The sequence below is a fragment of the Pleurodeles waltl genome, chromosome 5 (genome assembly GCF_031143425.1).
Source record: "Pleurodeles waltl isolate 20211129_DDA chromosome 5, aPleWal1.hap1.20221129, whole genome shotgun sequence".
NCBI classification, from domain to species: Eukaryota; Metazoa; Chordata; class Amphibia; order Caudata; family Salamandridae; genus Pleurodeles; species Pleurodeles waltl.
Window position 1 is genome coordinate 1,013,637,925 of NC_090444.1, and position 19,248 is coordinate 1,013,657,172.

The 19,248-nt window shown below is 40.1% G+C and overlaps 1 protein-coding gene across 6 annotated transcripts in view; it reads right to left on the reverse strand.

The window, feature by feature from the left end:
• Positions 1–19,248, reverse strand: part of SASH1 (SAM and SH3 domain containing 1) — a 536,180-nt gene that overhangs the window by 70,717 nt on the left and 446,215 nt on the right. For all 6 annotated transcript variants that reach the window (XM_069235189.1, XM_069235188.1, XM_069235187.1 and 3 more), the window contains 5 exons: positions 16,115–16,189; positions 11,011–11,154; positions 3,051–3,186; positions 2,169–2,338; positions 1,421–1,630 (listed from right to left, as the gene is read on the reverse strand). In XM_069235189.1, the coding sequence (XP_069091290.1) occupies positions 1,421–1,630; positions 2,169–2,338; positions 3,051–3,186; positions 11,011–11,154; positions 16,115–16,189 (735 nt within the window). The remainder of the gene's footprint in view (positions 1–1,420; positions 1,631–2,168; positions 2,339–3,050; positions 3,187–11,010; positions 11,155–16,114; positions 16,190–19,248) is intronic.

Genomic DNA, 19,248 nt, shown 5'->3' on the forward strand with positions numbered 1-19,248 from the left:
ACTGCATCAAAAGGGTAGGAAGCTATAGTGTTGGTTGTCAAACAAACCCAAAAGTATGCACATTAACTTTCACTTCTAAATAAAAAAAAAATAACAACTCAAAAAGGAACTGTTATGTTGGCAGAATGGCAGGATTACTGGAGCCCCTAAGTGAAACTGTGCAACTGCACAACACATGAGTATGGCTCTAATGGACAGTGCAAGTGTATAGTAAGTTAAAATTGTGAAAAAGATATTTTGGTCATGACTTTTGTCCTAAAGTAGATTTGTTACACATAGTTTTTTAAGTGCCAATTAGCATATGAGTTTTGGTCACATTTTGGAATTTATTGGAGGTTATGAAAACTAGAGTTTCTCCCTTGTTCCAAAATATTTTCTTGGGTATCCAGGTGTCAGATTAGAAGATACTTCCAGTGAAGGGTAGAATATTAAGATTTAGTATTTGCAATTGTATTCGAACAGATTACAACAAATTGGAACAACCTAAACAAAAGATTATAAAGCTCAGTGGAATGGTTTATGCCATAACTAGAGTGTCGATTTGGCCAATTTACATTTCCCGAATGTATATATTTGGAGAAGTATAATATGTCTATTATTTACTTTATATTTATCCACATCTAGGTCAGCAGTTACATGAACTTTAATATTACTTGGATTATATAATGTGGTTGACTTTTTCAAACATTCTCTTATTCCACATCTTGCTGCACATTAGGTGTAGCATTATTTGATTGAGCTGATGTTTTTCTACACATGTAATATTGCATTACTCTCATACTCTTGAATTTTGTTCCATATATCAATATAATTATTTATTGACACTCAGATTTACCCTTTTCTATTCCCTTTCCTTTCCCCATTTGACTTACATAAAATGTTGCAATGCTACTGATAATATAGGCAGCTATATTATCTTCAGTATTATAGGCTTCGTCTAATGTTGAGCTATGCAAATTGATTGTACTTAGCTGTTGGTAATAATTTTCATTCAATTTTGAGTATAGTTTGATGCTTTGGTATGTTAGAAATGTAACAATATAAAGCATTTTAAAGATACAAAAAGTATGAGAATGGATCCATCAAACGTGCTGCAAAATCCGGCCTCTCAATCAGTGTTCCCAGAATGCATTTATGATGCTAAGAGCAGCAAGGCTCCTGTAAACTTTGGTATTAATGAGAAACCATGTAATTACAAAGGAAATGTCACGGTGTTATCAGGGAAGCTGTGAAGCTAATCTTTACTGTATAGAATAAATGTATGAGGCTTTGAAAAAACACCATAAAACTATCAAAACCCACACCCATGACTGAAAAGATCAACAAATAGGGTAAGTCTAATTGGCTGAGCTGTCTCGAAAAATAAGCAAGATGATGAATTCAAATGTTTGATAGGTCATATTGTAAAGATTAAGCTAACCTTCAAATTGATCCGCTCCAGAAGGTCTTCAACAGACAGAGGCTTTGGAGGTCTTCCTTTCCGTCTCCGTCTTGTAGGTCGTTTTGGCTTCTCTTCCACTTCATTTAAGACATCCACATAGATGAATTTGAAGGTGCCAACTTTGTTATTCAGCAGGCCCATCCATGTGCCCATTGGGGGTTTGCTGATGATATCGATGATGTCTCCTTTCTGCAGCAGAAAGAGCTTTTAACTCACTAGACACTTCAAAGAATCTCCAAGACAGACAAAGCAAATGCAAGGAAAGAACAATGCATAAAGAGAAACTCCAGCCCAATCCTCTTGAGAAGCCTGTTCTGCTTTCCAAGTGGCTGATTTCTAGGCCTGTGAAGTTGAAAACAGGCGTAGGGGATGTACAGTACAAAAACGTACCTTGTGTGAAGTACTGTCAAAAATCATTGCCTCCATGGAGATGCAAAAGAACACACAACACAAGTAAGTCCATGCACACACCTGCATATTCATCAGGCAAGGGTTATCTGACTGTATTTCTGGCTCTCCTGAGCAGAAAAGACAGGTACAGGTGCCTTCAAGCAAGACATGAAAGTCAAGCCTGCCTACTTACAGTGCAAAAGCAATAGCATTTTTTAAATATATACTAAAACCAAGTTTCATAATCATACAAAAATATGCTACCACTTAAAACTTAAAAATAAAGTAAAATATTTTCTTAAAGGCACAAGGATGTTTTAACAATCTTAATAATTACCTTGAGTTTTAGGGAATCAGTGTCATATGGGCTTGGTACAAAATCCGTGTGCACCCTGGCTCTTCCACAAAAAGGGCCTCTGTATGGAGGCTCCTCATCATCACCATCTTCTGACTTGACACTCTCCCGGTTGCTAGCTGAAGAATCTGTTGTGCTCACTGTCTGACCACCTAAACACACCGGCATGGTTTGATAGGTAAACAAAGATTAAAAGTTCATCGATAAAAAGTAAACAAAAACAAAAAAGGCATGACACAAAAGAGGAAGATGGGATGAAAAGATGAGTCGGTACCACCCTCGCAAGAATGACTCCATCAGCATCTCCACTGCACAACATGCACAAAGGCCTGCATTGAGCACAGCAACCATCACGCACTTCAAAAGATGAGTACTAAGATATAGGTAACTCTTAATAACGACACTTGCTGGCAGGATGAAAATGACATGTCTCTGAGAGGAGACTGCCATTTTTTATGCCTGTTGCCATCAAGTGAGGCTGATTTCTAGTCAAATGGACATCCGTCTTACCTGAAGGTCTAAAATAACAATCAACGGTTTAAAGCTCTGCGTTTTCCCTTGAAGCAGACACAAAGTGATTTTCATCTGTCACCATATAATAAACTTCGACTGGTTTGAACTGGTCTGCAAACATGAAATTATTTATTTTTCAGGCTATCATCTTTTTATCTGTTTATCTGTATGATCCTATTAGTTAGCACGCTCCCCATTGTTTTAGGAGAAAATGGGTAAAGAGGGGTATTGTCCAAAGACATACCTTCTAAAGCACATGTTATTTAAGTCTTAAAGCACAAAGGCAATAGATCTTGGTTACCCAATGTCTTCCGTTACAACAATGCTTGTATCGTATGAAGTTGAACTTACTCATCGAACTCTGTCCACTTAAAGAGCTCCGGAGGCTCTCCACTGAGCCACCAGCTTTGAGTTTGGGCTTATCCAGAGAATTTGTGTCTGGCTTTGGAGTCAGGGGGTAGTTTGGCATCACATCTGGGCTGGAGTCCTGCAACACAGTTCATAAACAGGATTCTTCATTCATTCTTATAATCCAATTTATAATCTACCACACTGCAAAAGAAAGCGCTGTGCAGTCCTTGATTTTTTTCTCAAAATGACCAAAAAGTTTCATTGAACTTTTGGTTTCATTACGCCTTAACATTACAATTTATCCTGCAAAACGCAACAGTTGATGAAGCATGCTTTATCCACAAAAAGTATTTAACTCTCGTTGCTAAAAAAACATTTTCCTTTAAATGGGCACTATTATTATCCTCTTACAGTTTTGATGAATTTCAGCTTGTTAAGCGTGCAAATTAGTCTTATGATGTATGCAATGAAAAACTTTTCAACAATTAAAAATTAAACTGTTAGAAATATTGACATATTTTGTGCACAGCCAAGGGTACTGGATGAATGTAAACATTGGTTTTGGTTTGATGTTTGCTGCCGCATATCCATTCTCTGCACTGTACGTGGCCTACCCTGCCAGTGGTTAACAAGAGTAAAACCGGAGAACTGATTTAGGGTTTGGCAGACAGGGTAGTGTCCGTCAGGATGGCATCCCGATGGTACTCTGTCTGTCAAATTTGGAGACGACCGCCGAATTAGTAGTCATCTCTGTACACTGAATGGAACCTCTGTGCTCGGGAGGCAGGGTTCTTAGTCACGTTTACCATGATTACCCTCTCTGCCAAATTCTAAATCAGGCCCTTAATTCACTTATAGAGTTGTTTCACAATTTGTTTTTTTCCTAGGTACTTTTAGGTGATAATTATTTTCCAATTCAATGGTTCTTGCTGCTCAACTCAGGTGCATTCATGACAGAGGCCAACATGGCTAGCATGCACATATTAGCATTTCATTTGGAAAGGTAAGCTTATAATTGACTTGCAGGGTTTACTAGCAAGGACACAATTCAGACATACGCTTGTTTTCAATGCTACTTTGCAGTCCAACCCCAATTGATCTTTAGGAGGCACATATACTGGTCAAAGGTGACATGCAGGACAAAAAAAAGCCATACCACCACATGATGCAAACTGAGCAATCTTTCACTCTGCTGCCAACTGCCACCATAGTAGAAAGGCACGCAATGCATTTGGCCAACAAAGATGAACACATTTCCATGGACACTGAGAAAACCTCCTCATGTGCTAAATTTTATGTCAAACAAGATAAAAGAGAAAAACCGTGTTGCATCCAGATGCAGCCCTTAGCAGATTCTGAGCTACTTTACCTAAAGTCTTACAGTTAGACTAATAGGACATTCTCTGAGCAGCCCCGTAAAGGACACCTATACCAATTGATAGGCCTAGTGAGCACTAAGTGAAATATACTTTCCCTCCGCGATGGCCCATCACAGGAATTAGAACACTGGAATGTTTAGAGCTTCATTGAAGACATTGAAGTGGCTCATGGTAAATAATGGCTGATATAGACTTCTACTGTATTATTCCAATGGTTGTCTTTGTGGAATGTTCTGATTGCATTATGCCTCTTCTGCCTTGAGCTGTACGGGTTGATAAAGGCTCTTTTTCCTTTTAGGCCCTCACCTGCAGCTCAGGCCTTTAACTCCATTTTAGGGCCTCTAATAACCGGTATAGCCTTTGGCTGTAACTAGTCATCTACAGCATGTGATACATTCTTATTTGTGTTGTGGAGATGTTTTCAGTAGAACCAAGTCAGCAAAGAGAACATCACGATTAGAAATTGGGCTATCAAAGAGTATTTTATTGAAAAGCAGCAGCCATGGTGGTCAACTGGACATCTGATCATAATCTCTGAGCAAGAATCTGTCCATCCACTAAGTAAGAGTAATTTCAACATTTATTAATTTTGACCATTCCCAATATCGACCTCGAAAATAACGTGGTGGCTCTAACTCTCTAATATGTGAAAACTGAAGCTAGAGCAGTAAATACAGTCTTGATACCTGTGTGGTCAATACCAACAACTGTTAACATGACATCATGTCACTGTAAAATATTGAGGTAAGAGGGTGCCACACGCTTAAGGAGTATATAAAAAGGAAGGGGAGCTTGGTCTTTCTTTTGTTCCGACAGAAGCATTACTGTACACAGTAAAACACAAGCTATACAGAATTGATGTTTGCACTGTTTAGGCGCACCAGCATCAAGGTTCTCTACTCTGTGCTGGGGACCTGAGCCCTCACACACAAGCACTGCATGGGGAGAGTGAGTAGATACGTCTAATACAATGAAGCAAACAGAATCCCTGTAAGCTTTTGCAAACTGAATAGAAAGGTACAGTGCTTTGATACACCAACTGCTGCTGGTTTTCCTCTGGCTTCTAAGCCTGCACAATTATGGCCGCTTAAGATACTGAGGGCCTTAGAGTTTGGTGGACAGGGTACTTCCCAAAAAAGGTAGCGGTGTGCTTTGTCCACAAACTCCCAGTGTACACACGCTATTTAGAGTCAGTCTATCATGCCTTCACCAGTAAGGCCTCCTCTGGCACCACGAGTGAAACTTTACACTGATGGTCCCACTATGTATCAAGTCACTAATCCAGGTACCTCAGAGTGTGCACCTTAGGGCAGAGGTCGATACACTTTTTCTTCTCCATTGAACCACCAGGGAAAGTCTTCAACAGAGCCGTGAAGGCAGCAGTTCCCCCGATGGCCAGGAATGTGCCACTGAGACAGGATCTCTAGGTATGGTGAGCAGTAGTCCACCTCAGCAGCGGAGGACATCCTAAATGCTGTGGCAGAATTTAAAACAGCCCACCTAGGTCTAAATGAAGCCCTTAGCTACATGGTTACCCAGAAACACACAGTTTGTACGAAATGAAGAACCCACGATTAGGACTCGGGTAGTGCTTAGTTTGTTTGAAAAAAAAAAAGAAAAAAAAAAAAAAACACACACTTCATGCACCTTCTTCAATTTACCATACACTTTAGCCCTGCTCACTCTTTACCACCATTTTTGTATTTTTCTCTTCCTCCCCTTGCTCCCATTTTTGTCTTTTGCTTTCTTCCTCTGGGTGAAAGCCAGATGTTGAAAAATATGCTCCAGTCACCAAACTGAGTGCTAGTGCGCACCACCTGCAACCGCGGCACAAAGTAAGCGCTGAATGCTCGGTCGTGTAGTTCAAAAGATAGTGGCTGTAGGAGACGTTTGCAATTAGGAAACTCATTTAACCTTTTTCGTTTGGTGTTTTTTTCCCAAATCTCAGGCAGTCTAAATAACACTGATTAGAAGCTGTACAGGCCATTGGTTAATTATCACATGGGGGGGGGGATACAGATCAATTTGAAATACTGAGACCGTCAAAACTTAATGTCATAGATTTCAAATACCTCTCTGAACAGAGATTTGAATGGAGAATGAATGTCGCTGATATCTAGTGGAGGAAAGGTCCGACCATTTAGGTCACCCTTGTAGAGCAAGTATTCAGCATTGTGGGTCAGCACTGTAGTCTGAAACACTGCTTGCTTTCGAATCCATCAGCAAGCCTTCACATCGGACGGTACCAACCTCTGGACTAATGTGTTCTGTTTGTGTGTGAACTGTGCTTGCCTGGTCACTGATGGCAATAATTAGTACAACAGGCTATGGATGAAGTCCATAAAATACAGACTGCAATACAATATCTCTTTCAGAATCAGAAGGAAGATTAAAATCTGCTGTAAACCAAAGAACGGAGTGCCTTTTCTCGTACCAGTAAAATCGATGTGGTGGTGTCTATGCCGAGGAGGCCTGGAGCTCAGACGGACTACACCTGTTTGTGCATTAGGCCGAACGCACATCTTTTGCACCTCCGTCTGAATAGTCACGAGCAATGTAATCCTACTGAGCTTGCTCTCAATACAATTCTTTCATGTAAGTTTCCGGATTGTCCAATGACAATTCTCTCTATTGCTCAGGCCATCAAATCGTACGATGCAATTAATCACGTTTCATGTAATCTGTGCTAATGCATTCTAAGTAGCAGCACTGTAGTAAAAAGTTTTTTTTCTGATAATGATTATGAAACGAGACATTATCTTCTATTTAATTATAAGTGTCATTCGATTAAAAAACAAAGGACTCGACAATTTTAATTGGCAATATCAGAGCAAGTAGCTTTAATTAGACTCCCCCAGACGTATGTAAAGTAGACCACTATAGATATCCAAGAACAGTAATGGAAACATCCCAGCGCAAGAGGTTCAAGTGGGAACCTCTGATTTAAGTCTCCGGTAAAAAAAAATATATATATATTATACAAAATGAAAAATACTGCAAAGGTTTGGATGGGGAGGAACAATTTCTAATCCTGAAATTCTTGCTAGACACCACGGACCTCACTGAACATTGCTTGTCGAAGAAAGGTATCATAAATGCACTATTAAGACGATTGAAACATTGATTAAATTGGTCGAAAGATTGCAACAGGCATCAACCTTGCCGAAAGATATAAAGTACAAACTGCCTACACGATAAATAAGCCAAACAGAAAAAGTAGCAGGCATACAGAAACTGCTTTGTTTAGTTGTTATCATCAGATTTTCACTGAAAACAGAGCAAACCTGACAATTAAACAGCAGAAGGCGCCAAAAACCCAGGAAATGCAGCAAACACGGCTGCTTTCTCTGTCGCTAGTACTGCCGATTTCATTTCTGAAGGGAGTCTCTGGCACAAATCAAGAGGAAAAAAAAGGATTAATAAAAGTATGCAAAGGGAGTTCTCATTTTCCTCTGGGATGTAAAAGGCTGCAGAACCCGCTTCATCTAACTACACAAATCAGCCTGTGACAGCATTTCCTGTTAACGAGAAAGCTTCGTCTAACTAAGTCACAGTTTAGGAATCCGAGGTTACGGGATTCAGCTGACTGGTTTAACTATTCAAAATACCTGGGGTGCATGCTTGAAACACTTTTTGCCGAGATGGGTCACAAGATATCTTCTTCGTTCACATGTTCGTTCCCTGCACAGGATGGGCTTCCCGTTTGTGTGCACAGGCTCCATACTGTCAAAGGCAATCACAGGATTTGCACACTCCTTGCGACAGTGACAGCCGCCTAAGGGGCAGTGCTTAATTTGTGCTTGCTGTTTCCGTTGCTGAGCACCGGCACTTATTTGTGAGGGCCGGGGTTTATTCTTATGCCTCAAGCCTTTGCTGCGAGCAAAAGACACATATGGGAAAGACGGAAGAAGGAAAAACTAAAAAGCGTCATAAACGGAGAAAGCAGAAAGTTGCAGGATGAGCTGAAGGGGCAGGGGTGGCCGTAAATGGATTGAAGAGGCCCGAGATGGCTTCAGGATTACGCTGCCTCAGTATTCAGCGCTGGCAGATTTAATTACAGCAGCCGCGTGTTTAAGAGAAGGGCTTTGAGCAAATTAAGCACTGCTAAGGGACGTTTGTATTATTGGGTGGAGGTGGGAAGGATGGAGTCATGCAATGATGGCACGAGACCCTGCCCTTCTCCCCTCAAAAGCACCACATATCAGAAACGCCTCCACTACTGGTTAGGCAGTAACAGACTCAAGGACTCGTCCCCCTTGAAGGCTCCTAGTGAAAAGTTTTTTAAAGTTGGCAGGTATATTCTGCTATACAATTAAAGGGAGCTTGCATGATCCACACCTGCAACATGTTTCTGATCCGTGAGCAAGATTAAAACAGTAAGGAAGACCATACTAAACTTTCCACAACTGAAATTAGGGCATCTTGTCTGGCTGTTGTAATATTGAGTATGGGACCCTGAGTCACCGAGAATATCTCACAAGTTAGATCCTGTACACAGGTTTCTAAAACACATAAGAGAAAAACTCTTGGAGCCCTATTCACACAGTCCAGCTTTCAAAGCTGTAAATCTCTTACAGGAGAGTTCCTCCTATGATTGCAAAGATTGCCAACTATTTAGAGATCCATTACACTCAGAATTGGTTGAGGAAATCAAGGGCAGGGTCAGATTTCAATGAGCACTTGTTACATACAATAGCTACACACGTCAATTTTCTACCAGGTTTAAAATTATTCCTGGGTAAAATTTTGTTCCGCTGGTGTAATTCCATGAATTTCATGTTACACAAAATTCCTGAAATCATGACATTACACCAAATGGCTTAATTACGCCGCGTCCATAGCAAAATGTGTGTTTGTGTCCAGAATGAATGGAGCATGCAGTGTGCACTAACGTATGGTGCCAAATCCTAGTTTTACATTTCGAGTAATTTTACATATTTTGTTATTTACACATAATTACGACAAAGCAAATTTCGCAAACCCCTATTCATAAGGCTCAGAAGTAAGTGAGGCATAAAAAGTGTTTACAAAGGAAACCACTAAACAGAAGACTAACTTCGAAACCAGGTACCCACTGCTTTGACAACAACGCAACAAATCGCCTGGCCATGAAGCCAAGCTCTCACCAATTTTGTCTGCTGTCTTCCATGGGTCTTGGGAGATCCAAGAGAGGCAGAGAAATGAGAATGGCATTTTTGTGTCACTACCTAGAATCTCTCATGTCAATTTGGGTCTACGCAGACACATGAGTACAGGGAAAACATGATCGGCTGCGTCAGGGGGGTGTCCGTCCTATGCTTTCAAAGAAAGCGGGGGCAGCTTCTAATTTAGAGAAGAAGGGAACGCACAGAGAGTGGTGCAGGAAGGTAGCAGAATGCCAAACAGAGGGGCTGTTGTGTGGGGAACAGTAAGAAAAGTGAGTATTGAGGTGGTGTCAAGGGTGGATAGGGACGGGGCAGGATGCCAGCTATTTCTTCTTATAACTGAGCAGAGGGCGTTCTAACGCCAAGGGTGGTTGTCTTGTGTGGCTGATCCACAGGTTGTGCACAGCTTACCTATGACCTCTCCACCTCTGTGCTGGTCACCGGAGCATGGTAACAAGGTGTAATGGAAGGGGTCCACACATAAAATTATACTTGGGTAACTGTGAATAAAGGAGATGTTCATCCTGAGGATCCGAGTGACTCTGTAGGCAACTCGAGCTTCACTCTTTCTACGTGATGTCACTCAATCTGTTGGATAAAATCACCCTCATTATTCAAACTTACCAAACGTAAATCCTACATTTTTGCTCAAAAGGTCAAATGTTGGCAGTGGAGAAAGCCTCTTCCCTTAATCAACTTAGGACATTTGGGGAACTTTTCCACACATTTCAGATACCTGCTCTAATGATTTTGGGAATAATTTTTAGTTTTTTCTAGTGACTGTCAAGCAACATTATGGTACTTTGCTTAAAATAAATAATGGCTAAAGATGGTGTAAAACTGCATTCCGAATATTAGCGATTACAAACCAATTTGCAGTTGCCTGAAAATTTACAACACTTTACCGTTCATACTCTAATAAACCCACCTTGACACTAAACTGTCAATCTAGTCCTTTCAACATAATGATCAAAGGAAAAGAGGATGTCTTACAAGACGCACTACACCTGTCTCTCTTTTCTGACATGATGTTTTGTCATTGCATGCCCATGTATCAACAAAGTAGCAACTTGTGACCAGTGAGTCAAGGTGGGGCAGCAGAACAGGCTGGGAGGAGAGTTGTTCATAGCAGATCAAATATTACATGTCTCACAGCTCATCAGGAGTACAAGCGAAGCAATTCAAAGACTATAAGACTTAATTCTAGTGCAAAAGGCTTGCTTAAACAGTAAAAATAAAGTGCCACATCCGTGAAAAATGTTCCAACTTTAGCGGAACCACTTGAGAGTACTACTGCAAGTACTGGCAATCTTTTCTTAATAATTCCTGTTCACTTCGATGTCTGCTGTTGTTGCACACAATATTTTCGTCAGTCACAAAGTCCTTGATTTATGTTGGGAATATTTGCTATAACTGAATGAACTTATTCAAGCTTACCTGTTCTGACAAGGAGCTGCTGTATTTTTTGGACATCCTTTTCCTCATGGTTTCTTTCACTGACTTCACCTTCTTGCCAAGCGACATGCGGGAAGTAGAGGGCGACTTGATAACTTCTTTGTAAATAACTTCTCCTTCATTGCCCTAGGAGTGAAAAAATGCAATTGAGTGCCCTTTCTGCTGGCGTAAGCACTACTTTTGGTAATCCTAAAGTCTGCAAAGGTTTTCAGCATCTCAAATGCGGTAAAGCCAAAGTGCTACCCAAAAAAAAAAAAAACACAAACAAATGCAGAACAGCTACAATCTGGAACGCAGGCAATGCAGGGAGAGATTGCTAAAGTCGAACCACGTGCTGGAAACACCAACCCTCAGACTGATAAAGAGATTGGCTTTGTCCAAGAGCACATGCCAAGCATATAATAATAAATTCTTCAAATTACACAAACTTTCGAAGATGGCTATTCTGCGTCTTTCCCTTCACGTTCAAATTGATCTCCCTTTCCCTTTTTTTCCCACACAAAAATTAAAAGATTATGAGATGCTTATAAATAATAACAAGCACTGGCAATGTCGATAGGTCTGGCATATGAAAGTGTCTTTTGTGCCACTGATGGGTTTAGGCACTTAACTCATCATACATGCACTCTGGATGCAGACTGCAAAGGCGAGTAACAATCACCCGTCCAGCGACGGACTCGTTCTTGCATGCACCCTCTGAAACAACCACAATAAAACACATACAAACTCAACAATATATGCAAGATAAATTAAAATAATATAAGTGGGAAAAGAAAATATGCTGCTGTCTAAACACGGTGGGCATATGCTTGCAATAATGAGCATACACATAACAGTGTTTGCCCTTCTTGCAGTGGTGTTGTACATGTCTGTCTAGTACGGCTGCCATGTTTAAACCAACATGATTGCTATCTGGAATGGTAAAACAATAGCACGCTATGCACAACATTCCATTATGGTCGCCTGGTTTAGAGGAATTGAACATGCAGGGTGCAGCACACTACTGATTAAATGAGCGGCAAGCAATTGGTCAGTTAGCACTGCCACAGGAGCTGTAATTATCCTCTTCAGAAATATTAAAATGAACAGAGAGGCAAAGAAATGAAAGTGGAACTATAAAAGGAGAACATTGAAAACTTAAGAACTGGCCAAACAGCTCTGACACTAAAGCACATTCATTTTGAGGTGTATGTGCACGTGGGATCAGACAATGCCACCAGTATCAGGCAAGTGGCAAGAGGGACAATGACTGATGCAAATGGAACCCTTACCCCAAGCAGTATGCGGTCATGGATGGAGGCCAACTGCAAATGACAGACACTCAGTCAGACCAATGGCAAAAGAGGGCTAACCCAAAGGCCCTCTCTATGAACCTATATTGGTATATATTTATATCTCTGGATGCATGTAATATTTAACAATGTTTTTCGTACAAGATGCTGGCAGACACCTAAGCCTGTAAGGCCTTCCGAAGAGATTCTAGCAAGACTTATTGCTGCTTAAACTGAGACTTCATGTAACAAAAATAGCTGACTATAGGCTTCAACACAGTGTAAAAACAATCCACCCTTAAAGACCTATTGGCTTTAACATATGTTTAACAAGATTAATAAATCAGGACTACTGCCTTTTCATAACTTTTCAGAAAAAAGAGATCACATATAAGGGTTTCCTGGTGAATCAATCAGGCCTAGGGATGTTATCATTGACTTGTCACCATAGACAACTAAGTCCTAATGTACTGAGATCAAGCTCTCCCGCAGGATAAGCATCAGGCATAAAAGTTATAAAATTACAAAAGCATACACCATTTTAGTTGGCAGAGCAAAGTACTATTGCTTCTAAGAGGATCCATGAAGGATTCCCACAGTGCAAATCTTTGATACCCCCTGTTTGTCAGAGGGGGTAACCAACAGTAAATTAATGGCCTATTGTGGTAAACTGTGATATCACAGGTAACTAAATACCTAACTGTAAGCTTTAATAACAGCAACAATTGATAATCCACCCTTAAATGCCTATTGACCTTAACATATCCTTTTCACAATCAATATGTCATAACTGCTTTTTTGTAACTTTTCATAACAATCAGGTCTATCACCTTTAACACTAGCTTCTCACTGTGATCAAATCAGACCTAATGTGCTAAACATAAGCTTTGACACGAGGCAATTATAAGGTATAACATAATAAAATTACAACTATGTACAAAATTACAGTGGTAAAGGCAGCAATACAATTCCTCTTAAAAACCCTCAAAAAGAATGACCTATAATGCAATCTTCTATTCACATGTTTTTTTTAAGGGGGTCATGACTATCAAAACCCCTGCCTACTCTGGTAACCAGTGAGATTCTGTGTAACAAAAATGCCTATCTTCAGACTTTTGCAGTGTCATCCACCCTAAAAGCCAATTGCCTTTGAAATAGGTGTGTTTCACAATAAGTCCAGCCTAACTACTTCCTCATAACTTTTCCTTATGACAGATCACACACAAAAAATCAGATATAACATTTCCTAATAAACTGATAAAGCCTATAACCTTTACCATACGCTTGACACTATAACCAACTCAAGCCTACTAGAATGTACATAAACTGGAAAACATCAATCAGACAGTTATAAAATTACAAATGTGTACATTACAGTTGTCAAACAATAAAAAATTCCTACTAAGCAAGCCTAATAAGAATTATCATAAAGCAGTCTTTCAATCGCCACAGTTTGTTCAAGTGGGTCAACAACACCTAAATTCTATACTCATATTGTTATCTGTGAGATTTCATGTAAGAACATATGCGCCTATAAGCTTTAGCACAGTGCAGTAACAATCCATCGGTACAACCCTACTACCTTTAACGCATGCTATTCATAATAAGTAAGCCTATCCTACTGGCTTTTCATAACCTTTCATAATGAACAGATTGTACATATAGAATCTGACCTAACTTTTCCCCAGGAACCAATAAGGCATTACGCCTTTACCATTGACTTGACACCATAACCAACAAAAGCTATCCAATTGTAAGCTTGATACTTTATGTTTGTTAGTGAGCCCTCACTAGGCAACCATACTGATCTGGGATCAGGCATGGTTTAACAAACAAAATAATCAAGTTGTATGGCAAGAAATCACTTTTTCTGTGAAGAACACAACTTCTGCCCAATCAAATCATGAGCTACTGTTCAACATCATGTGGGCAGAGTTTAAGTGTCTCTCTGCAGTACTCCTGAAAGCTCTTGTTTAGACTGATTGCATAAGTTCATGCAACAGCTGAGCTGCCAAGCCAGACCTGATAAGAGGGTATAACTGCGGTGGCCAGTGTCAATTTAGGGTGAGACTCTCATTAGATTGCTTATTAGTGCTCTTTTTTTTTAGTAGAGAACAACTAACATTTCTGTTAGTGATAGGAATGATTAAAAAATATTGGTTGAAAAAAAAAATGAAAAAAAAATTGTTTGTACTAATTGAGTATCTGATCTCATGGGTAATTACACACGAGTTGTCTTTGAGCATGATCATGCATTACTTTAACGGTTCTGCATTACGCAGCTGCGCAGTAATGCAAAAGCTTGGTGCTTCAAAGTTACATCAAAGACTTCCATTAGCCTACACAAGACAGGAAAGAAACCCTTTAATTGCCTTTAAACATAGTTTTATGTTAACTTCATTTTACCCTTATAATTTATGTGTGCCAGATCCACCCATTATATCTTCGAACGATGGTAGGATGCTAAAATGGCCTAGTATACAATCGGACAAGGGAATCCTTACCTATATATACACCGAAGTTTCTTTCTTCTTCGGTCTACTTGGTAGCCAAGTGCAAAATGGGTCAGGCATCATGCATATATTTAACAACTTAATTACTTCTGTCAAGGAATATTTTATACAACATCTAAGCCTAAAATTCCTAGACTGGCAGGGGCAGAATGGTGTAACAAGGATTGTAAGCTAGCCAAACAAACTGATATCTGCTGTAAAAGGCAGCAGTCGAACTGCCATAGCTGAAGGTAGAATATTATATAATAGAGCTCAGGCACAAGCTAAGAAGAGCTGGGAGGAGGAAAACTCGTGAGAACTGGTAAGGGTGGCTGCAACAACAGAGAGATGGTATTTTTTGGCATCTCCTTGCCAAAGGGATATTTTTCACCGTAAAGCAAGATCATTTTTACATTCAACCACACACCTGGGAACAGAACTTTACTAAGCTCTACTCCAACAAAGGGGGATCTGATCTCAGAAGGGAGGATCGGACTGAAGTCCAGGAATGGGGCAATGGACTGTCTGTATCTTTCTCTATGATGGATACCATAACTGCTATTGAATATATGAAAAAAAGGAAAGCGCCAGAATTAGACAGAATACCCGGTGACCATTACAGCTCCGAGCCAACTGTACAGGATTATATGGTAAATATGAGTTTCAATGCGACAGCCACACATGCAGTCAAACGCATTTATTTCTATAGTGGGGGTCAAAAGTATTATGATGGTGGTCAGCAGTCAACGTTTAATCAGCAACATCCTAAAATGTATGATTTTCAAAACAGAAGGGTGCCTAGTAAAGAAAGTAGGGTACCACCGGATGAGGTATTACCGATAGTAAACGCGGTTACCACACCTGTACTGGGCCATTAGGAGATTTACACCAGTATTGGGAAGCAACATGCGAGGATCAGTGTTCCTGTGATGTTTCTCCTATGGTAGTGCCTATTTTCAACCACATTATTACCCAGACATGTTGTCTACTTTCAGTACATGAACTGCCTGGATTCTAAAACACTCCCAACATGCAGTGTTCCTGCAAGACTTGTAGTCCCAGTGGTGATGTTTACTCCCGTGTCTGCTCTATCAGGGTTAATGAGCCTCGGAAATCTTAAGGGAACCCATCTGGCCAGGATTCCAACTTGCTTAAATGTTGCATTTTGTTCTGGATATCCTCTGCAAAGTATACCACATCGTATCAAGTTCATTTTCTCAACTAGCTGTATGTTAACCTTATCAATCCTGGGTGCAGTGAAGCCACAAAATTGTATAATGGATTTCTGAAATGTTTTGAGCTACCATCTTTCTCTTAACTCACCATCTGGTCCGCGTTATTGCTCCCAACGTGCAAGGATCGATTAGTCAAATCAAACCCACCAAAACTGCAGGTTCTCTGTGAAGAAGAAAAATAAGTTTGAGAAGGAAAAGAAATTAAGCACAGAAAAAAATACATACAACATGTTCTTCTTCAACAGAAGTGCAATGACATATGAGCATACAAGATGGAAACATAAAAACAAATAAAGGAAACCAAGTATGATGTTTTTTATAGAACCCAGTGATTTATGAAGGTGACTGAGCCAGGCGAAAAGGAAAGGTGCTATGGACATGCCCTATCTACTAGCTTGTACCTATCAGCCCACACCCATGCCAAGTTGTTCTAAACTTGTAGCTCAAAATAAGCCTCAGGCAAGTGTGCGAGCATTAGCTCTATCCCTCCGTAGCCTAATGTTTCCAGGCAACATGCTCTCAGTTTCTCTACTACCGACAGAAACTCCATCCTATTTTGCAGAGTGTGCATATTTAACATCACATGCATCTAATCACGTATTACTAAATCCTTCTTCCTCTTAGCTATTCCAAGAAATTCCAGGCATGAGTACGCAATTTTTACAGAGCAACACCCATATGTTTCCTTTCAATGCACTCCATTGCTACAGTCCCCAGCTTGAGGCACTTCGGGATAAACACAACTCTAAAGCAAAAAAGGAGGGACTTCCATTCTAGTGCTAAAGCTATATGCAACCCAGCAAAGATAAGCCCGCATTTTCATTTGATGATAGGAAACCTTTTTATGTATTGCGGTCAGTATCATGTTCGTCTCTTTGCGGCTGCATGCTTGTGATAGGTGTGATCCTTCACTATTGCGTTATGGGACTGGTTCTCATGGATGGGGACATTTTTTAGAGATACGTTATCATATGCTTGGAAGACAAGTTCAAGCAAAATGGTGCATACACAGCAGGTTCCTTAAAAAGGCGACCCAGTAGCTAGGACTTGAGGGTCCTGGATAGATTCTTGTTGACTGCTGGTGCTTGGTCTCTGGGATGGGGGAAACAGGGTCCTGATCAGGCAATGGTGTATCAAAAGAATGCATCAGAATCTCTTTTATAGTTTCCATCAAAAGACTGCATTTAATTAACACCAGCAGTATGCCACTAAAACAGCTATGCGGGGCACACATGCTACGTTAGTGGAAGGGAATGTGGCATGTGTTAACTACCACCTCAAACACAGTGCTCTCCTGAGGTAATGGAAGGAAATTCCAAGTTACATTGGGCCAGCTTCCTCACCCAACATCTAGATGGCAGAATAATGCACACCATGTGAATACAGGAGAGATTTACACTGTAAAAGCAGAAATAAGACATATAACCCTAAAGACTGAATTAAACTAGCAATGACAAACTAGACTGATTCCTTTTCCACTGGCTCTTCTGAAGCAGTTCACCTTTGCATCAAATACTACACACTAAAGTAGCTTAAACAGAGATGGCTTCTGCTAGCTCAGCAACAGGGAAAGGCGATATCTTCCTTTGAAAAGATCCTTAGGAATAAAATGGATAGAATTACCACATAGCGTGGGGACTAAGGGTCTAAAAGGTAACTCGTGGCTTTAAAGACCATGGTTTATGGTCAGTTGAGATTCACAGTCATGGCCCCTTCTCTTCAAACCAAAAAGTACGCGCGATCTCAAGTTCTCCACCAACTGCAACTTTTCAACAGAAAGGCAATACAATAAGTAATAGAATCTGGTGTTGCAGCTGACAGGAATATTTTGACAATCAATGAAAACATTTCTACGAGATTTAGAAAGGACAGACACTTGCGGAAGGCACACACTGAAAGTTGCAAATTTGATGATCGTCAGAGCTTCAAAAAAGCGATTATCATAACCAAGAAGTATTTCATTTTCAGCACTGGACGAGAAGACAGAAAGATACTGGCCATGTATGCAATAACATAGGGGCCTGCTCGCTCTATAATCTGTGTATTTTTGGAAGGTTCCATCCAAATAGCATGCTCCAGAAGCATGATCCCATGCTGTAATGACATACACATCGCCAGCATGTGGACTGAAAAGGACTTCAGTATCCAGAACAAGAAAGCAAAATGTATGACATGCCTCCTGGGGGCATCACGCATGGGGCATACCAAGATAGTAAACATCCTGGAGAAAAGTGCTTGCCGCTATTTAAAAAAAAAAAAAAAAAAACACTTTTGTAATCGGAATTAAAAGGTGGCATTCGGAGCAGTCTATTAAGTTCTTTTTTGGGGTAAGACTAAACTCACGCCGAAGTATCACATCCAGATGCGAAGGAATAGGATGAACATTACTTGGTTGCAGTGCTCCAACATAGCTCTAAGATCTCCCTCGACAATGACACCCGGAAAACAGTCCGTGTACTGAAAATCCTCCAAATATGTGACTATCCATTTGGAAAGAAAGCTGAAGTGTAGGAGTTTCCTTCTACAAGAAGACCAGCACGGTGCCAAAAACTTACACAATAGAACTGACAACTGGACAATTCAATTAAAAGAACCCTACGGACAGATTTTCATATAAGAAAACAGATTTTCTTAATAGGTTCTGAATGCATTAACTAAAAGACTTTGAAATAACAGACTACTAAGGAACTATATCAAAGGAAAAAAGTGGGAAAAGTGCCTCTTTAATTGTACAAACAAAAATGATTCCCCACAAGCTGAGCCCAACGACCCATGCATTCACCCATCTTTTAAGAGAATACGACATCTAGGTGAACCTAGTCTGTGTCTGACAGCGATTCTTTTGTAATTAATTGTACATTTATACTTTACTATAATTAAGGTTGTATTTAGTTATCATTTTTGTTCCTGTAAATATACATGAATGCAAATTATATGCTTGCGGCAGAACAGGCTTTTCTGTATAAATTCCACTGTTTGATTCTTAAATGTATTGGTAGTTGACTTTGCAGTATTAAAGTGTTTAATTTATTTCCATTTCTCGTAAATACGACATCTGCAAATTAAAAGAAAAATCCTAAGGGTTCTTATACAATGATGCTGGCAGACAATGGCAGTACCTAAAGAGTGGCACGATGGGTGTGAATGTTTGTGTACGGTATAATACTAGTTTACTTTCACAATGTGAGGGCGCTCCTAAAGACTAGCAACCTTTGGCTTTGC